Source organism: Dama dama, chromosome 27 (genome assembly GCF_033118175.1).
Source record: "Dama dama isolate Ldn47 chromosome 27, ASM3311817v1, whole genome shotgun sequence".
NCBI lineage: Eukaryota > Metazoa > Chordata > Mammalia > Artiodactyla > Cervidae > Dama > Dama dama.
The window spans coordinates 4796595-4822145 of record NC_083707.1 but is presented as its reverse complement, the minus strand read 5'-3'; the positions used below and the strand labels follow the sequence as shown (position 1 = coordinate 4822145).

Here is a 25551-nt window from a genome sequence, read left to right as displayed (position 1 = left end):
TCCTTTCTATAACATGAGAACTTAGCATTTCCTAGTATTTTATTTGCATTTTTATTAGTATTTTTATTTTTTTATTTGTATTTTTTTATTAGTGACAACAGATTGGCTCAGACAAGACTTACTATAACTTCTTCACTCCTTCTCTTCTTGTTCCTTGAGTTAATTTTATAGCCTTTGGATGAGATCTGCTGTTCTTTGCATTTCCAGCAGATGAGTCTGTACTGCTCATTCTTGATTTATGCTATAGCACCTGTCTCGTTAGAGTTCTTCTCTCTCTCAGCCAATGATTTGTGTCTTCCTGAGCCTCTTAGGATTGTCTGCAGGATTCAGTCATAGTCGTCATTCGTTTCAGTTATTATGGAGATTTCGCCTTCCCCGTAGTTGATCGCACATACTCTCTGCCGTGGCAGAAAGCACACAGAGTGTGGCGTGTGGTCTGAGTGTCCCCCCGGCCGCCAGCAGGGTGTCAGTCAAATTTCAGTTATTGTGGAGATTTCTGCCTTCCCCACAGTTGACTGCACATACCCTCTGCTGTGGCAGAAAGCACACAGACGTGTGGCGTGTGGTCTGAGTGTCCCCCGACCCCCAGCAGGATGTCCACGCTTGGCTTAGCACGGTTCTGAGCCAGGCTGGGCCCGTCTGTCGCCCTCCCCAGGGTCGATCCGCGAGGAGAACGGCGTGCGCTGGCACGTGTGCCCCTACTGCACCAAGGAGTTCCGCAAGCCCAGCGACCTGGTGCGCCATATCCGCATCCACACCCATGAGAAGCCCTTCAAGTGCCCCCAGTGCTTCCGGGCCTTCGCCGTGAAGAGCACGCTGACCGCCCACATCAAGACGCACACGGGCATCAAGGCCTTCAAGTGCCAGTACTGCATGAAGAGCTTCTCCACCTCGGGGAGCCTCAAGGTGCACATTCGCCTGCACACAGGTGCGTGGGGACAGTGGGGCACGGGGGCTCGTGCCTGTGACGGTCACGGGGCCGCGTGACCTTCTGTAGGCCAAGCCACCTCCACATGAGCGGGTCCTCATGGAGCCCACGGCCCAAAGAGGGAGCCTTTCCCGCCCTCTTAGGAGTGAGGAGGGAGCCGCCGTGGCAGCGGGTTCAGACGCAGACCAGGATCGCGTGCCTCTGACGCCAGCACCTGCTGCTGGATTGCTCGGCGCTGGGCCGGCTAAGTGCTGTTGAGGCCCGCGCATGTGGAATGCCGGCCACAGGCCTGGGGCTGTGCTGTGACTGCGGTCACAGGTGGTGGGCCACATGAGAGCAGACCCTTAGCGTCTTAGTGTCTGAAGGACTCCTGGTGGTTTGAACACCCAGTTTACCGTTTTAGGCTTTCTCCTGAAAATAGTAAAGGCTCTTTTATACATAAAATGCTCTTATTATGTGCCTTCACATCTATGAAGTGCACTGTACACAGACAAGGGAAATAATTGATAATATCCATGAGATAATACATACATATAACATGAAATGACAAATTGAGTATTCAAATCAATATTGCAATACTAGAATTTTATGCTGACCTTAACTGAGATGTATGTGTCTGGAATAATTCCACTGTCATTTGTTTAGGAGTCAGACCTTTTGCTTGTCCTCACTGTGACAAGAAGTTCCGAACCTCAGGCCACAGGAAGACTCACGTTGCCTCTCACTTTAAACACACGGAGTTGAGAAAGATGAGGCACCAGCGTAAACCTGCCAAGGTTCGTGTGGGCAAGGCGAATGTCCCAGTCCCCGACATTCCTTTGCAGGAACCGATTCTCATAACAGACGTAGGTAAGAGTCCCCTGCTTGGGTACCTTGCAGGTGGGGAGTGTTGTGGTCTGCACGGTTAGATAGCTGTTCGCGTGGGGCAGGGGGAGTTGTTGCAAAGTTTGTTTTGCTCTGTGGGCCAGTATGTCCCACAGAGAAATTAAAATCCTAGTTCTGTCAGTCCCTTAACCTGCTGCTCAGATTATGTTCCTGGTGAGAGGAAGTGGTGTGTGAGTGAGGGTGTTGGCATCCGAGTCCTCGCCGAGGAGGACTGTTCCTCGGGGAACCTGTCGGGTGGGGCGCCTGGAGTGCTGTGTCGTCTGCATCACAGATCATCCTTTGGGCAGCTTTCACCTTCTGATGAAAACAAAAGTCTGCCAGCTTTTAAATTCTTTTTAGGCTTGATGTTATAATGAAGGGAAATTATGATTTTGTTAACTAAAAAGAAAACACTGCTTATGAGAATTTTCGGGAAAATGTAGGTCTTAGAGCAAAGTTAAATTCATTAAATTCTGTGCAAGAATTTACGTTTTTATGCAGTTCCTGTATTTCGTCATCTTAGGCAAGATAATCTAGTCTGTGAACAAAATTAGTATCAAACAAAATATGATTTGGTATAAATAAAGCTTAAATGATATAAAGAGAGATATTGTGGATTAATGTCAGTGGTAGTCCACTGATCAGATGATCAACAGTCATGAGCTTTTATGTATCTAGGTGCATAGCCGGAAAAGGTGATGGCACCCCACTCCAGTCCTCTTGCCTGGAAAATCCCATGGATGGAGGAGCCTGGTGGGCTGCAGTCCATGGGGTTACAAAGAGTCGGGCACGACTGAGCGGCCTCACTTTCACTTTTCACTTTCATGCACTGGAGAAGGAAATGGCGACCCACTCCAGTATTCTTGCCTGGAGAATCCCAGGGACGGGGGAGCCTGGTGGGCTGCCGTCTGTGGGGTCACACAGAGTCGGACACGACTGAAGTGACTTAGCAGGAGCAGCAGCAGGTGCATGAAAATATATAAACCAGAAACAGAAGAAAGGAGAAATATTCAAATTCTGCACCATTGTGAGACGTCTTCAATTAGATTAATTTAGACACAGCAAGACTGAAGAGAATTTGAAGCACACATATAAAAGGGTGTATACTAAAACAGTTTTAATACCTTTAAAACTACTTACTTCAAAGTACATGCTCTTTTAAATGTGCATGAAGAAGTTGATCAAATTCTGGGGTATAAAGAAATTTCAGGTTTTCAAAAGTAGAAATTGTAAAGGAAACAATCTTTTATTATAGTTCAGTGAAAACATAATAGAAAATAACTATCTAAATTTTCATTATATGGAAAAGAAAGACTCAAAACTGCAATTACAAACAAGAAATAGAACATTTTATAAGCAGGTTGAATGGGCCAAAGCTGCTATCAGGGAAATTAAGCCTTTTAAGAATTATTTCTTATTAAAGAAGAATGAAAATAAATATATAACTCAAAAAGGTAGAAAAATGAAAAACAAGTAACAAAAAGGAATTAATAAGTATAACAGTTTAAGACAAAATGAAATTGTAGTGAACATAATTTTACAACTTTTAGAAAATAAGATAATTTGACATGTCTCTGGTAAACTGAAGACTGAGAAAATGTCTGTAGTATTAGGAGTGAGACTCAATCTATAAGCACAGGTACAGATGAGATAAACACTTTGCAGATACTCCGCAACTTTTTGCTAATACATTTGAAAGTATACATGAAATGTATTTTTTCTAGAGTAGTATACTTATCAGAATTGACTCTAGAAGAAATGGAAAGCCTCAGAAGACAAGTTTAGGAGCATCCTCCCCCAGACACCAGTCTGCAATGACTTTATGTATGATTTCTGCCAAGCTTCCTAGGACTGTCATCCCTGGGGTGTTCAGTTGTTTAGTGTACAGACACTGATCGAAGTGCCTGTGGTAGGTGAGAATACTTTGATGCTGTTACACAGTTTCAGCAGCTCACAAAACCAAACAGCACAAAAGACCAGTTTCACATAGTATGTATTTAATCTTCACTAACGTGATCTCCAGGACTGGCGAATGGCAAAACCTAACAAGTGGCTCAGAGATGCTCAAAGTCCTGGCCCCTGCGTGACTGGGAGGATGGGCTGCGCACCCTCGGAGAGCCGGGAGGAAGAAATGGGTTTTAGGGCACAGGGTTGAGCTGTAGCCTGCACCGTCAGGGGCAGTCCAGAGAGCCGTGTGTCAGAGGAGCCTGCGCACCCTCGCGTGGAAGTGCCCAGGGCTGCGGAGGGGGCAGAGGGTGTGGCAGGGGCCTGTTCTGGGACAGAGGAGGCACAGCCCAGCCAGTGCTGACTATGTGTGTCTTCCCCTTGTCATTCCAGGTAGATATTAAATAATTCAGAGGGTTCAGTGTATTCTTGTCCTGAATTGCATAAGTTGCTGCTTGATGAAGACATACTTATCACACGGTCAGGCTAAGGGAATTCTTTATTCCTTGAAAGTATGTAAAACCTGAAATATATAAGGTGGTCATTTTTCTGTTTGCAGATACTCCTTTAATAAAATTCCTATGAAAACCCTGACTTTTTTAGAACACAGAAATGATGCTGGAATTATTTCTGTCTTGAGTTTGTTGTAGTACCTAGGGTACAGTCTTCATACTGAACAAACAAGGGACTGAGAACTCGGACTATCCTACATGTTGATATAGTTGTAGAAATTTGATGCCAGTAGATGCTTACATAGAAAGTAAATGTAGAAATCCGTGAAAAACTGGCTCTAGAACAAAGAGAAGTAACTGTGATAACATAAATATTCCTTTATGTTGGGGAAAAAAAATCTGCCTTATGTTAACTTTGTGTTTCCTGATAGGTGTTCTTTCAATAGCCAGTTCCTAACACAATGAAAATAGCATTTAGTTGCCACATTGGAATCTAGCTTCTCAGGATTCCTATCTTCTGGGTAACAGGTGCCTCTTGACATTTAACTTTTTTTGGTACATTGACAGCGAATTATTCCTGATTTTCCTTTGGTTTGTAGGTCTTATCCAGCCCATTCCAAGGAACCAGTTATTTCAAAATTATTTTAATAACAGTTTTGTAAATGAAGCAGATAGACCATACAAGTGTTTTTACTGTCATCGTGCCTATAAAAAATCTTGCCATCTTAAACAACACATCAGGTAAGGTGACAGATTCAGAGATGGAAAGTGATTTAGTGACCTGGTGACTTGTAGAAATACTGAGAATGGTAGTGTTAACTCTTGTTATTTAAAATGTCACTTTTGACCCCCAAATGTTTATTGATCATTGGTATTCTATCCACTCCAGTACTCTTGCCTGGAGAATTGCAGGGACAGAGGAGCCTGGTGGGCTGCAGCCCATGGGGTCTCAAAGAGTTGGATGTGACTGAGGGACTAAGACACACACACACATTTTCATCCTTTAGTGTCTTGACCAAAATATTTTACCCACAAATTGCCCCTGAATTTTATTTACACTATTATTTTTCAGTTTTTGCAGTTTCTAGAACTTGTCAGAGAAGTATCGGTTTGTTTCATTAGGGTTAATGTTCTTTCACAGTTTTTCAGGTATGTTCATCAGTTTAGATTAATTATCGTCACTAGCAACAGTGAAAAGGAAGTAGAAACCTGGTCATAAGAGACAGTGAGGGGTCATGAGGAGAGGATGGAGCGTGGACGAGGACATGGGGTCTGGGTTTGTGTCAGGCATGTACGAGCCCCAGGACTTTATATGGGTCACCTGGTGTAGAGTCTCAGGGGTCCTGTTGGAATCAGGAAGTTCAGGGCAGGGGGTGTCAAGTGCGATAGTTACGAGAGTGCATTCTAAAGTATAAGGCACCATGAAAGCATGAGGTACTCATTCATTACTGTCTTTATTCTTTTTAGGTCCCATACAGGCGAAAAGCCCTTTAAATGCTCTCAGTGTGGAAGAGGCTTTGTTTCTGCAGGCGTGCTCAAAGCGCATGTGCGAACGCACACAGGCCTGAAGTCTTTCAAGTGTCTGATCTGTAATGGCGCTTTCACGACGGGGGGGAGCCTCCGGCGGCACATGGGCATCCACAACGACCTCCGCCCCTACATGTGCCCCTACTGCCAGAAGACGTTTAAGACCTCGCTCAACTGCAAGAAACACATGAAAACCCACAGGTAGGTTCGGCTCTGCTGGGCACCTTCTAATCGTCTGCGTAGTTCCACGACTTTGGTGGGAGTGTTTTTAGGAAATAGTTGTCTTTGTTCTCCTATATTATTACTTCTAGCTTGATCTAGTGAAGCTTCTATATCTGTGTTTAAGGATCTATTAAGAACCATAGAGTAATCATAACATTTTTATTTTTAATATAATATTGAAGTAGTCTGTGTTAGGCTAAATGTAAACTCTCTTAAAACTGACCATCAGTAGTAGATAAAATGCTAGATAGACCATGTCTACTGTAATTAGGTAATGAGGATTGCAAAAAAGGAAATCTTGGTCGACTCTGTGACTTCTAGGCATATCATCAGTGTTGCCTGCATGGTAATTATTCTAAGTTGTCGATAAAGGGAACATATATTTTAGCTATCAGGTCATCTGTCATTGCCGCTGACTTAGATTTTTGCTTGAGTAGAGGGCTATCTCGTCTCATCTGCATTTCTTGCAGAAATGCATTTCTGACCACATCAGATCTATATTTGACCTGGGTTTTTTTTTTTTTTTTTTTTTTTTCAGTTTTTTGATTCACTCACTGAATTCATTGCTCATTCTTCTCTTTGAAAGAAAAGTTGTTGGCCTTGAAAATATGCTGGGTATATTTTGTATATGGAAAAGTGATATTAACAGGAATAAGGCTCCTGCAGAAAATGAACTTGGCCACATGCCTCGCCGTCCAGATGCTGTAGCCTGCGGACCTGGTCACCGGGCCGAGCACAACCTGGCAGGTCCCAGGACTTAGCGCGTCTCCCACGCATGTGTGTATAGTGCTGAAAGCAGTCTGACGGCTCCGCCTCATTTCATGCAGGTCTTCTTCCCAGCACTTGGGTTCATTGCACCATTTGGGTCGGGAGGGTTTTACTTTGAAACGTGGCCTCTCTTGAATTTTTTTAAGCTTTAAAAAATTTCTTATTGCCTTCAAGTCCATATAGTCTGTGAAAGTGTGTTTAAGAATAAGGGGACATGATTTTTCTTTCAGAATTATTAATAGTATTTAACTTTCAACTGGATTGCCATCATGACTTCAAAATGAGATAAAGTAAATTTACTGAGTAAATTATATCTTGGGCACTAGTAGCCCATGCCCCTGGTTTTTGACCGCACCTGACACCATGGACTGTTGGTTCCTTTTGAAGATATGAGCTCGCCCAGCAGCTCCAGCAGCATCAGCAGGCCTCCTCCATGGACGACAGCACCGTGGACCAGCAGGGCATGCACGTGTCTACCCCAATGCAGGTGGAGATTGAAAGCGAGGCGCTGCAGCCCAGCGCCGAGGCTGTGGCCGCCAACCCCGGGGCCATGCTGGAGCTGGGGCCGCCGCACGGCGTGAGCGCCGAGGAGGCGGGGCTGGGCCCGCAGATGGCGGGGCAGCCTTTGGAGGCAGAGGAAGGTGAGCTTTACCTCCTAAGAGTTTGCAGCCTGCATCCCCCAGTCCTCCTTGGTCCTCTCATCTCTGACTGTTGTGGTCACGACCTGTGCTGTGTGTGTACGTGTGAGCGTTTGCGAGGCATCTGGAGCTGTAGACATAGGACCTTCCAATACGTACTCTTTGTAGCTCACTGTTACCCCGAGGACACCGAGAAGCCTTTGGTCTTCATTCGTCTTCATCTGTGTGATTACGTGTGCTATGTTCCAGCGACTCCCAGACTCCACAGGGTGAGGCTGCCAGCTGTCTGTCCCTGGAGCCTCGGCTCCTCATCCAGCCCGCTGCCTCCTGCAGGAAGGTCTCACTCAGAAAGACGTCCGCTCCCCTGGGGACACCGAGCTTAGTGACAGAGCCCAGCCCAGGGTCTCCTACAGGCCTAACGGATGATTGGCCAGCTGGCTGACTGTTTTGTTACAGTCCCAAAACATGTTTGGTCTATGATTAGAACTTTGTAGTTTTTACCCCAAAATATATAAATTTATATACACTATGTTTGCGTTGTCTTCCTACTGTCTTTTCAAAATAAGGAAGCTAAGTTTTGGAAAAAAAGAAACCTATCCCTTTGGACAGACTGGTAGGCCTGCGGTAACTTCCAGGTCTGTGAGCCCCTCTTACTTCTGTCTTCAGACAGGTTCGTGGCCCCACAGCAGGCCCTGCAGGGGCACGTGGACCAGCTTCATGAGCAGGCACCCCCTCAGCAGTCCTTCGAATCGGCCGGCTTGTCTCAGGGTCAGTAGTGGGTCTCACCTGGGGCTTAACAATGAGCGGTGCCTGGCTGGGCTTAACTTTACAGCAGCCTCGAGAGCTTCCTTTAACACTCTTCTGGAATGTATGGTTTCAGTCCACATGCTTTCTTGCATGGATTTTGTGTGTGTGTTAATGCTCTTCTGGAATGTATGATTTCAAGCCACATGCTATCTTACATGGATATTGTGTGTATGCACACATTATTTTGTAGTCTGTTCAGGTTTTCCAGAAAGTGATTTTATTAGCCACGCTACATGTGGTTTCTAGCCAAGGAAAGGAAATTGAGTAGCAATTGGGACTTAGAGGTAAGTGCGTCCTTGTGGCTGGTCTGTCTGCCGGCCCTGCGAGGATGCAAGCCTGTACACAAGTCACTTCAGAGCCTGCTGATAAGACTGACGACCCTGGTTCTAGCTCAGAAAGCACACGTGTTACTTCCATTAGTTTAATTTGTAAAACCAGTCTTTTTTGTTTTTCTTGTGTGTGTGTGTAGCTTTAACATTTTTGGTGGAATTCATGTTTTTTGACTTGTTTCAGGTTTTACAGTGACTGATACGTACAGTCAGCAGACCCCGTTCCCCCCTGTCCAGCAGTTACAAGATTCTAGCACACTGGAGTCCCAGGCCCTCTCCACGAGCTTCCACCAGCAGAACCTCCTTCCCGTGCCTGGCACCGACACCATTAATGTAGTGAGTGTTACAGAAGTGTCCTCATGAGCAGATTCTAGCTTATTCTTCACTGTAATTTTTTAGGTACCTGGCACCGACACCATTAATGTAGTTAAACAAGAATAAGCTAATTCTAGCTTATTCTTCACTGTAATTTTTTAAAATTCACTTAAGAGCGTATGCATGCTCATTACAACTTTAACACTGTTGCATCACCTGTGAAAAGTTGAATGTTTGTCATATAGGACTTCTTTTCCCTTGAAACATTTTTGTATAACTTTAAGATTTCATTCCCATCACATGGCTTTATATTTTCAGTTGAAAGTCAGGGAAGTCAGGATAGTGGAACGGACTTTGGTAACATCTGAAGGATATCATGGTGCTTTAGCAGTCAAACCTGAACATTTTAATCTGTGGGATCTTGAAAGAAATATGTTAGAATGCATGCTAACAGACTGAATATAAATATTGAGATGCATCATTTGAGATTTTATTTCTTAGTCAAGTCGGGCTTCCCTGATAGCTCAGTTGGTAAAGAATCCACCTGTAATGCAGGAAACCCTGGTTTGATTCTTAAGCCAGGAAGATCTGCTGGAGAAGGGATAGGCTACCCACTCCAGTATTCTTGGGTTTCCCTTGTGGCTCAGCTGGTAAAGAATCCACTTGCAATGTGGGAGACTTGGACTTGATCCCTGGGTTGGGAAGATCCCCTGGAGAAGGGAAAGGCTACCCACTCCAGTATTCTGGCCTGGAGAATTCTGTGGACTGTATAGTCCATGGGGTCGCAAAGAGTTGGACACGACTGAGCGACTTTCACCATTCACTGAGTTGGAGGCATGTAGGTTTTTGTCCTGGTGTTGATTTTGCCGTTCTCGGAGATCTTTCCGTAGTGGTGGGGTGATGGGCCCGTCAGTTGTTTCCCTCTTTAAAAGCCTCTGTGGGAAGCTTTTGTCAAGTGGAAGACCTGGATCCTCCAGTGAAATTTTCAGGGCCTATTTTCCTAGCTGCTGCTCCTGGACTGGGAAAGTGCTTCCCCCAACCCTGTGACTTTGTAGCAAGCGAGACTGAATGTTTTAAGAAAGTGGGGCTTTTTGTTCACTCTCAGTAAGAGCAGAGCAAGTGCAAGAGTGATCTCTTAATATACATGGAAAATATGGAAAGATCAGTTTCATTCTTGGAAAACTTTGTATTACACAAGTTAATGGAAGATAAATATTTCTTTAATAAAACTGGTATAAATGATTTTTGTTGTTTTATATCGCCCAAATGATTGCAGTGGCCTGATTGGGCTTTCTCCATTATTAAATCCACATTTATGATTATGCTTATCCTTGGTTGTTAGGTGTTCATGTTCATTCATAGATATTCAAGTAGTCCACTCTGTGCTTCCGTTACGTTTTAGACAACTCGTTTGATTCAGGAGTCCCCCCAGGAGGAGATGGACCTACAGCCTCCGCGCCCCCCATTCCTGGAAGAGACGGAAGAGCAGAGCCGACGCTCCTACAGGTACGTGGGCCCCTCGAGGCGCCCAGGCTCCCGCTGTTGCACTTGCAGCCACCCCGCTGTGCCTCGTGCCCACTGCACCATTCCTGCGGCGTCACAAAAGCTCTGCGGAGAGACTGGCTTGCCAAAGCTTGTGCGGCTAATAAGCGATGTGGCCAGAGTCAGCACGCAGCAGGCTCTCGGCTTCCTGTCCCCACTGCAGGCGGCTGCTGCCTCGTTTTCAGAAATGGCTTAAATTTCTAATGTGCCTTTTTGTCTGCGGACATTTTATTCACACTCTGATTTAAACATTAACAAGTATTTGTTAATGTTTAATTTGGGATTTTGCATTGACATCTTCAGGTGAGACTAGTGAAGTGTTTACTTGTGATTCCTCTGTGACATCTCCCTAGGCTTTCCTGACAGTCAGCACTTTCCAAGAACTGCTGTGTGCCAAGCTGTCTGCTTTGTGTTCCTTCCTGTCACAGATGGAAGCCTGGAAAGAGAGAAAATAGGGAAATAAAATAAAATAATTTTTCTAAAATTTTGTTTTTAATAATATATGAATGGGAATTTTGATATTTATAATTATTTCATCCTTAATATGTTTCACAACACCTGAGAGGAGAAAAACACTGGATGTTTATATATTATTCAGAACAGCTCTGTTTCGTGAAATATTTTACCAACCAGTGTATTAATTGACATTTCCAGGTGTCTAGATACTCAGGTGATTCTGACCCTAATGCAGCAGAAGGGTTTGCAGAGTTTTATGACTTCATAAAGAAAACAGAACATAGTGAGTTTCCTGTTATGCTTAAAGGAATAGTTTCTAATTAATCAACTGTTTTGCTGTAGGATTGCTATAGGTTTTACTGACTTTGAAATAAAATCATTGTGGGTATAAGTAGAATTTGATCTGACACATTTTTATTGCTAGCATCTTACAGTTTTGTTTAAACATTGGTATATATCTCCTTTCTGTGACAGCTCTGCCTGACTGTGTATAACTGTTGGTGTGCACACCTCCTCTCTCTGACAGTTCTGCCTGACTGTGTATAACTGTCGGTGCACACACCTCCTGTCTCTGACAGCTCTGCCTGACTGTGTATAACTATTGGTGCGCACACCTCCTCTCTCTGACAGTTCTGCCTGACTGTGTATAACTGTCGGTGCACACACCTCCTCTCTGACAGTTCTGCCTGACTGTGTATAACTGTTGGTGCACACACCTCCTCTCTGACAGTTCTGCCTGACTGTGTATAACCGTTGTTGCACACACCTCCTCTCACTGACAGCTCTGCCTGACTGTGTATAACTGTCGGTGCACACACCTCCTGTCTCTGACAGCTCTGCCTGACTGTGTATAACTGTCAGTGCACACACCTCCTGTCTCTGACAGCTCTGCCTGACTGTGTATAACTATTGGTGCGCACACCTCCTCTCTCTGACAGTTCTGCCTGACTGTGTATAACTGTCGGTGCACACACCTCCTGTCTCTGACAGCTCTGCCTGACTGTGTATAACTGTCGGTGTGCACACCTCCTCTCTCTGACAGCTCTGCCTGACTGTATAACTGTCGGTGCACATACCTCCTGTCTCTGACAGCTCTGCCTGACTGTGTATAACTGTCGGTGTGCACACCTCCTCTCTCTGATAGCTCTGCCTGACTGTGTATAACTGTTGGTGCACACACCTCCTCTCTGACAGTTCTGCCTGACTGTGTATAACCGTTGTTGCACACACCTCCTCTCACAGCTCTGCCTGACTGTGTATAACTGTCGGTGCACACACCTCCTGTCTCTGACAGCTCTGCCTGACTGTGTATAACTGTCAGTGCACACACCTCCTGTCTCTGACAGCTCTGCCTGACTGTGTATAACTATTGGTGCGCACACCTCCTCTCTCTGACAGTTCTGCCTGACTGTGTATAACTGTCGGTGCGCACACATCCTCTTTCTGACAGCTCTGCCTGACTGTGTATAACTGTCGGTGTGCACACCTCCTCTCTCTGACAGCTCTGCCTGACTGTGTATAACTGTCGGTGCACACACCTCCTGTCTCTGACAACTCTGCCTGACTGTGTATAACTGTCGGTTTGCACACCTCCTCTCTCTGACAGCTCTGCCTGACTGTGTATAACTGTTGGTGCACACACCTCCTCTCTGACAGTTCTGCCTGACTGTGTATAACTGTTGTTGCACAGACCTCCTCTCACTGACAGCTCTGCCTGACTGTGTATAACTGTCGGTGCACACACCTCCTGTCTCTGACAGCTCTGCCTGACTGTGTATAACTATTGGTGCGCACACCTCCTCTCTCTGACAGTTCTGCCTGACTGTGTATAACTGTCGGTGCACACACCTCCTGTCTCTGACAGCTCTGCGTGACTCTGTATAACTGTCGGTGCACACACCTCCTCTCTCTGACAGCTCTGCCTGACTGTGTATAACTGTCGGTGCACACACCTCCTCTCTCTGACAGTTCTGCCTGACTGTGTATAACCGTTGTTGCACACACCTCCTCTCACTGACAGCTCTGCCTGACTGTGTATAACTGTCAGTGCACACACCTCCTGTCTCTGACAGCTCTGCCTGACTGTGTATAACTATTGGTGCGCACACCTCCTCTCACTGACAGCTCTGCCTGACTGTGTATAACTGTCGGTGCACACACCTCCTGTCTCTGACAGCTCTGCCTGACTGTGTATAACTGTCGGTGTGCACACCTCCTCTCTCTGACAGCTCTGCCTGACTGTGTATAACTTGGTGCACACACCTCCTGTCTCTGACAGCTCTGCCTGACTGTGTATAACTGTCGCTGTGCACACCTCCTGTCTCTGACAGCTCTGCCTGACTGTGTATAACTGTCGCTGTGCACACCTCCTGTCTCTGACAGCTCTGCCTGACTGTGTATAACTGTCGGTGTGCACACCTCCTCTCTCTGACAGCTCTGCCTGACTGTGTATAACTGTTGGTGCACACACCTCCTCTCTCTGACAGTTCTGCCTGACTGTGTATAACCGTTGTTGCACACACCTCCTCTCTCTGACAGTTCTGCCTGACTGTGTATAACTGTCGGTGCACACAAGTCCTGTCTCTGACAGCTCTGCCTGACTGTGTATAACTGTCGGTGTGCACACCTCCTCTCTCTGACAGCTCTGCCTGACTGTGTATAACTTGGTGCCCACACCTCCTCTCTCTGACAGCTCTGCCTGACTGTGTATAACTGTTGGTGCGCACACCTCCTGTCGCTGACAGTTCTGCCTGACTGTGTATAACTGTCGGTGTGCACACCTCCTCTCTCTGACAGCTCTGCCTGACTGTGTATAACTGTTGGTGCACACACCTCCTCTCTCTGACAGTTCTGCCTGACTGTGTATAACCGTTGTTGCACACACCTCCTCTCTCTGACAGTTCTGCCTGACTGTGTATAACTGTCGGTGCACACAAGTCCTGTCTCTGACAGCTCTGCCTGACTGTGTATAACTGTCGGTGTGCACACCTCCTCTCTCTGACAGCTCTGCCTGACTGTGTATAACTTGGTGCCCACACCTCCTCTCTCTGACAGCTCTGCCTGACTGTGTATAACTGTTGGTGCGCACACCTCCTGTCGCTGACAGTTCTGCCTGACTGTGTATAACTGTCGGTGTGCACACCTCCTCTCTCTGACAGCTCTGCCTGACTGTGTATAACTGTCGGTGCACACACCTCCTGTCTCTGACAGCTCTGCCTGACTGTGTATAACTGTGGGTGTGCACACCTCCTCTCTGAAAGCTCTGCCTGACTGTGTATAACTGTTGTTGCACACACCTCCTCTCACTGACAGCTCTGCCTGACTGTGTATAACTGTTGGTGTGCACACCTCCTGTCTCTGACAGTTCTGCCTGACTGTGTGTAACTGTCGGTGTACACACCTCCTGTCTCTGACAGTTCTGCCTGACTGTGTATAACTGTCGGTGTGCACACCTCCTGTCTCTGACAGCTCTGCCTGACTGTGTATAACTTGGTGCGCACACCTCCTGTCTCTGACAGCTCTGCCTGACTGTGTATAACTGTCGGTACACACACCTCCTCTCTCTGAGAGCTCTGCCTGACTGTGTATAACTGTCGGTGTGCACACCTCCTCTCTCTGACAGCTCTGCCTGACTGTGTATAACTGTCGGTGCACACACCTCCTGTCTCTGACAGCTCTGCCTGACTGTGTATAGCTTGTTGTGTACACCTCTTCTCACTGACAGCTCTGCCTGACTGTTTATAACTGTTGGTGTGCACACCTCCTCTCTCTGACAGCTCTGCCTGACTGTGTATAACTGTTGGTGTGCACACCTCCTGTCTCTGACAGCTCTGCCTGACTGTGTATAACTGTTGGTGTGCACACCTCCTCTCTCTGAACAGCTCTGCCTGACTGTGTATAGCTGTTGGTGTGCACACCTCCTGTCTCTGACAGCTCTGCCTGACTGTGTATAACTGTCGGTGTGCACACCTCCTCTCACTGATAGCTCTGCCTGACTGTGTATAACTGTTGGTGCACACACCTCCTCTCTGACAGTTCTGCCTGACTGTGTATAACTGTTGGTGTGCACACCTCCTCTCTCTGACAGCTCTGCCTGACTGTGTATAACTGTTGGTGCACATACCTCCTCTCTCTGACAGCTCTGCCTGACTGTGTATAACTGTTGGTGTGCACACCTCCTCTCTCTGACAGCTCTGCCTGACTGTGTATAACTGTTGGTGTGCACACCTCCTGTCTCTGACAGCTCTGCCTGACTGTGTATAACTGTCGGTGTGCACACCTCCTCTCTCTGACAGCTCTGCCTGACTGTGTATAACTGTTGGTGCACATACCTCCTCTCTCTGACAGTTCTGCCTGACTGTGTATAACTGTTGGTGTGCACACCTCCTCTCTCTGACAGCTCTGCCTGACTGTGTATAACTGTTGGTGTGCACACCTCCTGTCTCTGACAGCTCTGCCTGACTGTGTATAACTGTTGGTGTGCACACCTCCTCTCACTGACAGCTCTGCCTGACTGTGTATAACTGTTGGTGTGCACACCTCCTGTCTCTGACAGCTCTGCCTGACTGTGTATAACTGTTGGTGTGCACACCTCCTCTCTCTGACAGCTCTGCCTGATTGTGTATAACTGTTGGTGTGCACACCTCCTCTCTCTGACAGCTCTGCCTGACTGTGTATAACTGTTGGTGTGCACACCTCCTCTCTCTGACAGCTCTGCCTGACTGTGTATAACTGTTGGTGTGCACACCTCCTGTCTCTGACAGCTCTGCCTGACTGTGTATAACTGTTGGTGTGCACACCTCCTCTCTCTGACAGCTCTGCCTGACTGTGTATAACTGTTGGTGTGCACACCTCCTCTCTCTGACAGCTCTGCCTGACTGTGTATAACTGTTGGTGGAAAGTGCTTGCTCTTCCTCCAGCCTGGGGTGTCTCACTCATGGTTCCGCCGTGCACTGATGTGGTCTCTGTTGTGCCCAGGTGTGACTACTGCAGCAAAGGCTTTAAGAAGTCCAGCCACCTGAAGCAGCACGTGCGCTCACACACGGGGGAGAAGCCCTACAAGTGCAAGCTCTGCGGACGCGGCTTCGTCTCCTCCGGGGTCCTCAAGTCCCACGAGAAGACGCACACCGGTCAGTCTGCCTCACACTGGGCACAGTGCAGTTCCGTGTGTTCACAGGTTGTGTTGTCATCCCCCAGCCCCATTCTAGAGCATTCTCGTCACACCCCAGAGGAACCCCCTGATTGCCTCCACGCCCAGCCCCTGGCAGCCGCCGCCAGCTTCCTATCTGTGGACTGGCCTCCTCCAGGCGTTTCCCATCAGAGGAGCCAGGCGACCCGCGGCCTTTTGTTGCTGGCTTTCGTCCCTCAGCAGGCGCTCAGGGTTCGTGTGTTGTAGCTTGTGTCCCACTCCAGTCACGTTATGGCCGAGTCAGAGTCCACTGTGTGGGGAGACCACCTCCTGCTCGTCCACTCATCATTGTTGGACAGCTGAGCTGTTGCCATTGTTTGGCTCTCAAACTTGTTTAAAGCCTGGGCTTGATCAAAACCACTTTCCAGAGGAGCTGTGCCATTTTCCTTGCCCACCAGCACTGATTTCACATCTTGTCAGCACATCCTGTGGTCTGTCTGCTTCATGATGACCATCCTTAGAACACATGACATCAGCTTCCATCCTTTAAAGTAACCTCCTCCTAAGACACGCTCGGTCCCTAGGAGATTGGAGGCCACAGCAAGCAAGTGGCCTTTAGTTCTATGCTGACTGAGTGCATCCTCGTTTGCTCTGACATGTGGCTTCAGGTAGTGAAGTGTGTCTTCACGTCGTTTGTCGTCGCAGGAGTCAAGGCCTTCAGCTGCAGCGTGTGCAGCACCGCCTTCACTACCAACGGCAGCCTCACCAGGCACATGGCCACGCATGTGAGCGCAAAGCCCTACAGGTGTCCGTTCTGTGAGCAGGGCTTCCGGACCACAGTGCACTGTAAGAAGCACATGAAGAGGCACCAGACAGCCGCCTCGGGCGGGTCAGCGCCAGGAGACGCGGACGGAGGAGGTACTGCCCCTTGGCTGATTCTGGTTTATTAACCTGAGCTTTAGTGGCTCGCTCACTTCAAAGGTGATTGGTGCACGAGCATTTCCCTTTCCGATTATGGAAGCAGTACATGCTGTTTGAAAGAAAGGTTTGGGAAGGCACGAACAGGACATTGTTTATCTCACTGGTCACGTTGCACCACAATGCCAGCGTCGCGCAGGGCACAGTCTCCCTTCTGTGCACACACACACGTGTAGGTGGGTCTCAGTTCCTTAACCCACAGGGAGTCAGACCCCATGCAGTGCTGGCGTCCACTTCACCTTGTCCCACTGATGTTCACTGCAGACACACTGGTCATTGGGGGGCACAGGCCTGCCTTAGTTTGCACAGCTGCACTGACTGCATTGTGGTTCACGACATGAGTGCCTGTTACGGAGGCGCAGCAAGTGCCCAGAGTTTCCGTGTGGCAGGGAGAGCCCCCCCCCCCCCGCGACACTGTGCCCACTGCGTGTGTGCTCTCAGCCTGAGGGACACGACACCATGTGCAGCTCAGTCAGCCTTAGACGAGGCTTTACCCCGTCCCCATGCCGAGTGCAGTAATCCTGAGAGTGTTATTTCATGCTTACACTTTGTGTTCTTACCAGATGATTTCTTCTGAGCAATTCCATGAGTGAAATTACAGTGATAGGCATGTGCAGCGTGCATGTATTTTGACATGTTGACGTGACGCCAGGGCACGGCGTTTTAACTTTTGTAACTGACGTTGTCCCGCGCACAGTGAGAGTCGTGCCGTTTTGCACGGTGTCCTGGGCCTGGGCTCCTGTCTGTGCTGTGTGTTTACAGTGCCGGCGCCTGATGTCTGTGGCATGGACGTGCTGTGCGGGGGGCACGACGGGAGGACCGTGAGTGGGTTGGAAGCTCCCTCCTCTGGCTCTGCCCACCGTCCACTTGGCTATTTAGTGTTTCTCTTGTTCTTTTAAACATGTTTTAGCCATCTGTGCAGAAATGATGTCCCTTCTCTCCCCCAGCCAAAGCTTTTTTCCTTCTCAGTGACATTTTAACAGCAGCTTATTCCTATTTTTAATGAACGTAAACATGTCCTTACATTTCACTGAGAGAATACTCAAACACACATGTTTTTAAGTGTGTGTTTTTTTTTCCTTTCAGTAAGTCTTTTTAATTGAGAGCTGTTTGCTGATTATCAGTTCGGTCTCTCTGTTTGGGCTGCTTGTTTTCTCAGGCTAACTCCCTTTGTGCCATACTGGTGAACGCACGTCTGTGAGTGTGAACATGTTGAATCATGTGGATGCTGGTGTCAGAGCTCACCACTGGCCTGGCTACAGAGGTGGGGGCCATGGCCGCAGGGGTGGGGGCGCCGTGGCCTCGGCATCCTCCCCGTCAGTGATCCCTCTGCCTGGGCGCCGCCTTCCCTGTACCGCTCCTTTACCAGGGACTGTGGCCCCCTTCTCCATAGGCAGTGGTGAGAAGAAACCCTTTTCCATCCCACAGATAACTGAGCTGCAGATTCTAACCACCTACATTAAAGGTCCATGTTCATTTTCGGTGGGTCTGCCATGACTCAGTGTCCCTTAGGAGCTGGTCCTTTGTCCCGTGTGTTGTTTAGAGATGGGTCTGGAGGAGGAGGAGGACGGCTCCGAAAGAAGCACGTCCAGGAAGGCACGTCCCGAGGTCATCACCTTCACTGAGGAGGAGACGGCGCAGCTGGCTAAGATCCCGCCGCAGGAGAGCGCCACGGTCTCGGAGCAGGTGCTGGTGCAGTCGGCTGCCGAGAAGGACCGCATCAGCGAGATGAAGGACCGGCAGGCCGAGCTGGAGGCGGAGCCCAAGCACGCCAACTGCTGCTCCTACTGCCCCAAGAGCTTCAAGAAGCCCAGTGACCTTGTCAGGTGCGGTGGCCAGCGGCTCCGGGGGGCGGGGGTGCCTGGGCCCCCTCGCTCCCCCTGCTGCACCGTCTGAACCCGGTGCCCTGAGGAGCACCCCGCTTTCTCCAGCTGCGTTCCGGGCTGGGGCGTGTTAGAGGCTTCCCTCAAGCTTCTCCAGCGTGTTAGTCCAAAGCCCGCTTACGCTGTAGGTTCTTCCCTGCGCTTTTTTCTGTGTGACTGTGGTGGCAGTGAAAAAAGTTAAGCGTTACCGAGGACATCAAGCCCTGAGATGAGGGCCCCGGGTGCCACCTGCCCATAGCCCAGAGGGAGGGCCCCGGGGCGGGGCGGTGATTGACTGAGGTCTGGCAGCTCAGGGGAGACGGCTGGGGAGGGGCTCCCAGGAGGAAGGCCACTGTGCAGTGCTCCCAGACCTTGGAAAGCTCCTTACAGACAGCACGGCGGACACTTGCCTCCGCTTAAGGAGATGGAACTAACAGGGAGGGTAGAGGGTGACGGAGAGGAAGTGCTGTCGGGGTTGAGGATGGGTGGTGATAGAGCCGGCTGCTTTGGGAGCTCCAGCAGGTGTCCTCCCGTCCTCTTCACACAGGACCTTCTGTGGGTCAGGAGGGCTGGGGGACTTGAGGTGCTGCTGGGTTGGAAGTGCCCATCTGAGCGTGGCCAGCAGCCTCCAGATCCCTGTTGATGAACGCCTAGTTCTTGGCGCTGAGTCCCACCGCCCTGTGCTCTGCGGGCACCTGTGTGGGTGCGGGGTCAGGGCTGATGCCCGCCGCCACAGGCCTCAGGCCGGTGCTGTTTCCGGCCCCTAGTCCCTGAATGCCTGCCCCCTGGCCACCTGCCAACAGTGGGTCATCAGACGGGCGAGACAGCAGCATCTTGTTATCTTAACTGGCTCCCTTTGATTCTGAGTCTGGGAAAATACCTTTTCATGTGGCCTTTGGATGCATGTGTTTCTTTTCTAAGCTGCCTGTCTGTTGCCTGCGTTTCTCCTGTGATATTTGTTGTCTTACTGCTGATCTGTAAGAGCTCTTTGGTTTTTAAGAAAATCAGCCTTGTTATCATTGGTCTTGCAGTTACTTTTTTGTTGGTGGTATGTAGAGTAAAGCTGAAAATTTTTGTTTTTTATGAAAATTTTTATTTTGCTGAATTTATTTAGTACACTGATGGTGTTTAGTTGATCAGTTGTGTCCCATTCTTTGCAAGCCACTCTTTGAACTGTAGCCTGCCAGGCTCCTCTGTCCATGGAATTCTTCAAGCAAGAATACTGGACTGGGTTGCCATTCCCTTCTCCAGGGGATCCTTCCAACCCAGGGATTGAACCCTCGTCTCCTGCGTTGCTGGCAGATTCTTTACCACTGAGCCACCAGGGAAGCCATATTGATAGCTATAAATTTAAAAGCATTAGGTGGTTTGTAACATCTAATTGCAAATGCTTCCCGGCTAGGCATGTTCGAATCCACACTGGAGAAAAGCCATATAGATGTGAGGAATGTGGGAAGAGCTTCACAGTGAAGTCCACCCTAGACTGCCACGTGAAGACTCACACAGGTAGGAGCAGACGCCTGCATGTTGCTCCGTGCCTCCCAACAGCATCTTACGCTTGTTCCTGTGCATTTTGCACACACAGACTTGTCAAGATTATAGAAAGCTTAAAAATCAGGAATCATGAAGAAATGAATGTAAAAGATTTGAGATTCCTGATCTAGCACTGAAGGAATGGATCTGGGTCTCCAGTGTGGAGTTACCGGCCGTCATTCAGACTTAAATACCTGTGTTAGTTAGAAAGATTACCTCCTGGTCTGGTTCAGGCTGAGAAGAGGATGGTGATAGGCAAATTCACCCTTTCTAAAAGTGGGGAGCAGAGACCCTGATGCAGGGTGCAGTGTGCCTCTGTGTTGTGAAAGATGGAACTCCGAACTCAGGTCCTAAACAGTGACCTTGACTCACTTTTAAGTTTCCCAGCCACATGTCCTGCAGGAGCGGGGGTCCTGGGAGCACGGGGGTGTTGGGGGGTAGATGGATGCAGCACTTGGGTCCTAGGCGGGAGCGGAGGCGGGGCGGGGGGCGGGGCCCGGGGCCGGCCGGGGCTGGGGGGAGGGGGAGGGGCGGGGGCGGGGAGGCAGGGCTGAGTCCTCTGGGGGCTGACTCTGTTCTCTTCCTCCAGGCCAGAAGCTCTTCAGCTGCCACGTGTGCAGCAACGCCTTCTCCACCAAGGGCAGCCTGAAGGTGCACATGCGCCTGCACACGGGCGCCAAGCCCTTCAAGTGCCCGCACTGCGAGCTGCGCTTCCGCACGTCGGGGCGGCGGAAGACGCACATGCAGTTCCATTACAAGCCGGACCCCAAGGCCCGGAAGCCTGCGACCCGGGCGGCGGCTGAGGGCCCGCAGCCCGTGAGCGCGCCCCCCGCACCCTCCACCGACCCCGGCGTGTTCATCATGAACAGCCCGGTGCTGACCGGGCAGCTGGACCAGAGTCTGCTGCAGCCGAGCCTGCTGGGCCAGGCCGTCCTGCCAGCCTCAGTGTCAGGTGGGCCGCGCATGCTGGAGGCGCGGGTTGAGGCCCCGGGGGACTCATGCGCTGTGTCCACCCAGCCGACTCCCACGCTGCCCTCCCTGAGGTTTTCCCAGGAAGCAGTGGGAAGATGGAATTCCATCTTTCAGACGTGCTGTCTTTCCGTTTCCCATTCTCTCTACCATCCTTTCTGCATTTTATCCTTCAGCTGTTTGGTCTGTTGGGCTTAAACCTGTCTGTTTCTAGGTATTCTCAAAACTTAACAGACATAATATATTACTTCTCTTAAGCCTTATTTTTAATACACTGCAATTATTGAATTGCTCTTCGATCACAATAGTGTTTGAAAAGCATTACATTTTAGTCAGGTAATATTTACTAATAATATTAAATAAACATTATCTTTTGTGTACTTACAAAGAGTGAAGCAAATGTTCATATTTACTGGATGTCTTAAGTGGCTGTCTCTCTGTCTAATGACCCATGGCACAGTTAAAGCCCAGTAGAATGATAGCATTGTTTTCCATTGTGGACTTAATCAGGGTGATCTCTCTGAGCCTCATTTCCTGATGTGTTAAAGATGGATGTTACCTGTTTCACAGGGTTTGTTTTGTGACAGTTAAGTTGGACACATGTTAGTGATGCTGTTCAGACGTTCACTCAGTTGTGTCCGACTCCTTGCGACCCCACGGACTGCAGCATGGCAGGCTTCCCTGTCCTTCACCATCTCCCAGAGTTTACTCAAACTCATGTCCATTGAGTTGGTGATACCATCCAGCCATCTCATCCTCTGTCTCACCCCCTTCTCCTGCCCTCCATCTTTCCCATCATGTATTTATATATGTATGATATAAAGTAAGTACTAGCATTTGTTAACTGGATCATACTGATATGTGTGTAAACATACTTGGAAATCCTTGTATAGCATTGAGTTTTTGTGTTTAAGGAGGTTTCTGGCACCCAGTCATCCCTGCTGTCTCTTGCAGCTGGTGGTGACTGGACGGTGTCTTTGACGGACGGGAGCTTGGCCACCCTGGAGGGCATACAGCTACAGCTGGCAGCTAACTTGGTGGGGCCCAACGTCCAGATCTCCGGGATCGACGCCTCCACTGTCAATAACATCACGCTGCAGGTATGATGCCTGCTCAGCGCCTCTGCACTTCCCAAGTCGGAGTCACACTCCGCGCGACTTTTCCGTTACAAGGCCCTCTGTGCTTTCAGATTGACCCGAGTGTCCTGCAGCAGACCCTACAGCAGGGCAACCTGCTTGCTCAGCAGCTGACCTCGGAGACCGGCCTGACCCCGCAGGGCAGCTCCCTGCAGACGCCAGACAGTACGGTCCCGGCTAGCGTGGTCATCCAGCCCATCTCAGGCCTGTCCCTGCAGCCCACGGTGACTTCTGCCAACCTGACCATAGGCCCGCTTTCGGAGCAGGACTCGGTGCTGACCACCAGCAGCAGCGGTGAGAGCTTACGCGCGGCTGGTCCCGGCAGCTGGGCTCCAGCTCGCTGCTCACAGTCATGCACCTGACCCTAAGATGCTGTTTTCTTCTCTGTGTGAAGCTTAACAAATGCATCACATGTCCTAAGAATGCAGTAAGCTTTTTTTTTTAAGGATGAATGATGTTTAACCAATACATGCACAGAGATTATTGCATTCATAGAACTGGCTTCCTATTTCAACATAAGAGTTTTCTCTCTCTTTTTTTTTTTTTAAATCATTTTAGATAAAGGACCTAGAGATGACTGATACTGTGTTTCGAATCTTACAAAGTCTTAGTTTCGCTAAAGTTTTAATAGGAGAAAGGAGAGCATTATGATTTTTTAAGCCCAGCTTTGTTCTGTTTTATAACTGTGACCAGGGACACAAGACCTCTCTCAGGTGATGACCTCACAAGGCCTGGTCTCCACCTCCGGCGGCCCCCATGAGATCACCCTGACCATTAACAACTCGAGCCTGAGCCAGGTGTTGGCCCAGGCTGCCGGGCCAGCTGCCGCGTCGTCCTCGGGGCCTCCACAGGAGATCACGCTGACCATCTCTGGTGAGTCTTCAAGTTTTTAAAATCTGTTCACCTGCAGTTTAAGTAAATCTTATCTGTTTATTTTTTATTTTATTTTTTTTTTCCTGTGAGACAGCTTTGCATAAATCCTGTGCTTCAGGAAGTGTTTGTAATTTATCTGGGAAACTCCATTTAGTGAAATGTTCCTGCGGTTCATATCTCATGGCAGGAATTAAACATGGTGGTTCCCCATGCCACTTCTAGTTTGAGCCAGTTAGTTTGGTTACGTGTTTTTTGTTTAATCAAGAGCAGAAAACCGTACTTCATAAATGCTTGTCATGCTCCTTTGAACTGAAGGAGTGTAATTGGTTTAAGTGTATACTTTTGGTACCCCAGAGCATTACAGATACCCACTCTCCTTACCTTTCAGAATTCTTCTCGGATCATGTAGAAAATAACGATAGAAAAATAGGTAAGTGGGTAGAAAACACCCTTTGGCAGCGCAGGCCTCTGGGCCGGCCTGCTGAGCCTCCGTGTCGGTCACCAGGCCTGTGATGCTCGCCGTCAGACCGCCCCCTCGTCTCGTCTGAGTTAGCTTGGAGCGCAGTTTACAGGTGTGCTTTGTCCACGTACTTCTTAGCTATGAACTCCGTGTTAACTGAGCAATTCTTAAATTTAGCAACAGCTTTTTTGACCCTTATTGTGCCCCAGGTCCTATTCTAGTAACTTTGATAAATATTAACTCATTTAAGTCTTATAGAAATAACCTTGTGAGCTTTTGTTTTTTTCTTTTCTTTCTTTTTTTTTTTTTAAAAAAGCATCTTGCTGGGAGTCAGAGTAGCCTCCCTGGAGTTCCGGTGTGATTGCCGGAAGCACTGTGTTTTCCCTGACAGCGCTGGGGGTGTGGTGGCCAGACCCTGGGCCCAGCCCCAAGAGAGGTCCGCAGAGTGTCGCCTCTGTTCCACGAGGCTTCTGCAGAAACCATTATTGGCATAGCGCAGTTATTGAGAAGGAAACCAAAAGCTTTCTCTTTTAAGAGGTGTCTTTATTCCTTTCAATTTGTGAGAGAAATTGGAGGAACTGTTCCTAGATGGAGCTCTTTAGTGACAAGCACTGATTTTTAGGTTCTAACATGCAGCAAAAATTAACTTATCTAATCCAGCAACCTTCTTCTGTCTGTATATATGTGTGTGTGTGTGTGTGTGTGTGTGTGTATTTGAATTTTAGTGTTGGAAATGGAAGAGTTACTTTAAGAAAGCTATTTTGTTGATCAAATTAACTTTTTTTGAGTAATCTCAGTTTTAGAGGTGTTTTGCTAGTCCTAAACAAAGAGCACAAAGTGTGGAATTCTTGCTTCTGGTTCAGAAAATTTGGTTTTTTGTTTGTTTGTGGATTGTGCATCTGTTTCTCCTGTCTTTTCCTATATTGATCATTCAGTTTTATTGCTTTCTAGTGTATTTGATGAATATAATTTTTTTTAAAAATTAGCTTAAAAGGTTTATCATAGGAGAAATCTTAATTAGTTGATGAAACTGATGAAGTTTGCCCAAACTTTAAAGGCCTAAGATTTATCTCCTGTCTCCTCATTATTGTGTGTGTCGAGTATGGGCTCTGAGGACTCCTAAGCCAGCAGTTTCTTAGCCCACTCTGAGAAGTCTGGAAGAGCTTTTAATTTGTGGCCACTTACAGAGATTTTCAGTTATTTTGTAGAATGTTCTTTTTTTCCATGAGTACATGGAATTATACATGCTTATGAATGCTAGAATACAAATATTACTTCAGTTAAGTTGTGTAGACCTCTCAGCAATTCATAAGAAGAGAAGTAAACATTGGGTGAAGATGAGGACTGTGGTCAGTCTCCCCAACTCTCTTACACAGTAAGAGCGCTCCTACCTGGCAGCTCTAGTCCAGTTATTCACAAAGAGCCTTGTCGAGCAGAGAGGAGAGCGATGCCACGTGGTTTTGAGCCTTTCCCCGCAGGCCTCTGACTGCAGTCTGCTCTGCTGGTGGTAGCTGCGTTTCCCGTCTCGCTCACACCTCCGGCGTTGCTCAGCAGTCTGCGCTTGCAGATGTGCGCCCGTGTGGCGCAGGGCTGCCGGCGCTGGTACAGCCTAGTGCAGCATCCGTTCTGTCTTTTTGCCCTCCAGTTTCGTATATTTGTTTTGCTTCCACCTGGCTTGACAATAGATTTTTTTTAAAACAGCTTGTCTTTGCCAAGTCTTTTCAAAGCATTCAGCCTGGTTTTCATTGAAAAGGCAACAGGTTTTTGATGTTCCTGTTCCTCTATTTGCTCACTGCCTGATCATGTTATGAGATTATGAA

General features: G+C 48.3%; 1 protein-coding gene across 14 annotated transcripts in view; it reads left to right on the top strand.

The window, feature by feature from the left end:
- Positions 1-25551, top strand: part of ZNF236 (zinc finger protein 236) — a 69687-nt gene that overhangs the window by 28465 nt on the left and 15671 nt on the right. For all 14 annotated transcript variants that reach the window (XR_009690821.1, XR_009690820.1, XR_009690819.1 and 11 more), the window contains exons 10-26: positions 656-928; positions 1574-1777; positions 4788-4929; positions 5656-5916; positions 7093-7346; positions 8010-8111; positions 8664-8815; positions 10197-10300; positions 15770-15921; positions 16626-16838; positions 18442-18724; positions 20163-20266; positions 20883-21245; positions 22217-22362; positions 22452-22692; positions 23092-23271; positions 23660-23701. Coding sequence is in view for 11 of the 14 variants with exons in the window: in XM_061131139.1 (XP_060987122.1) it covers positions 656-928; positions 1574-1777; positions 4788-4929; positions 5656-5916; positions 7093-7346; positions 8010-8111; positions 8664-8815; positions 10197-10300; positions 15770-15921; positions 16626-16838; positions 18442-18724; positions 20163-20266; positions 20883-21245; positions 22217-22362; positions 22452-22692; positions 23092-23271; positions 23660-23701 (3216 nt within the window). In the remaining 3 variants the exon portion in view is untranslated. The remainder of the gene's footprint in view (positions 1-655; positions 929-1573; positions 1778-4787; positions 4930-5655; positions 5917-7092; positions 7347-8009; positions 8112-8663; positions 8816-10196; positions 10301-15769; positions 15922-16625; positions 16839-18441; positions 18725-20162; positions 20267-20882; positions 21246-22216; positions 22363-22451; positions 22693-23091; positions 23272-23659; positions 23702-25551) is intronic.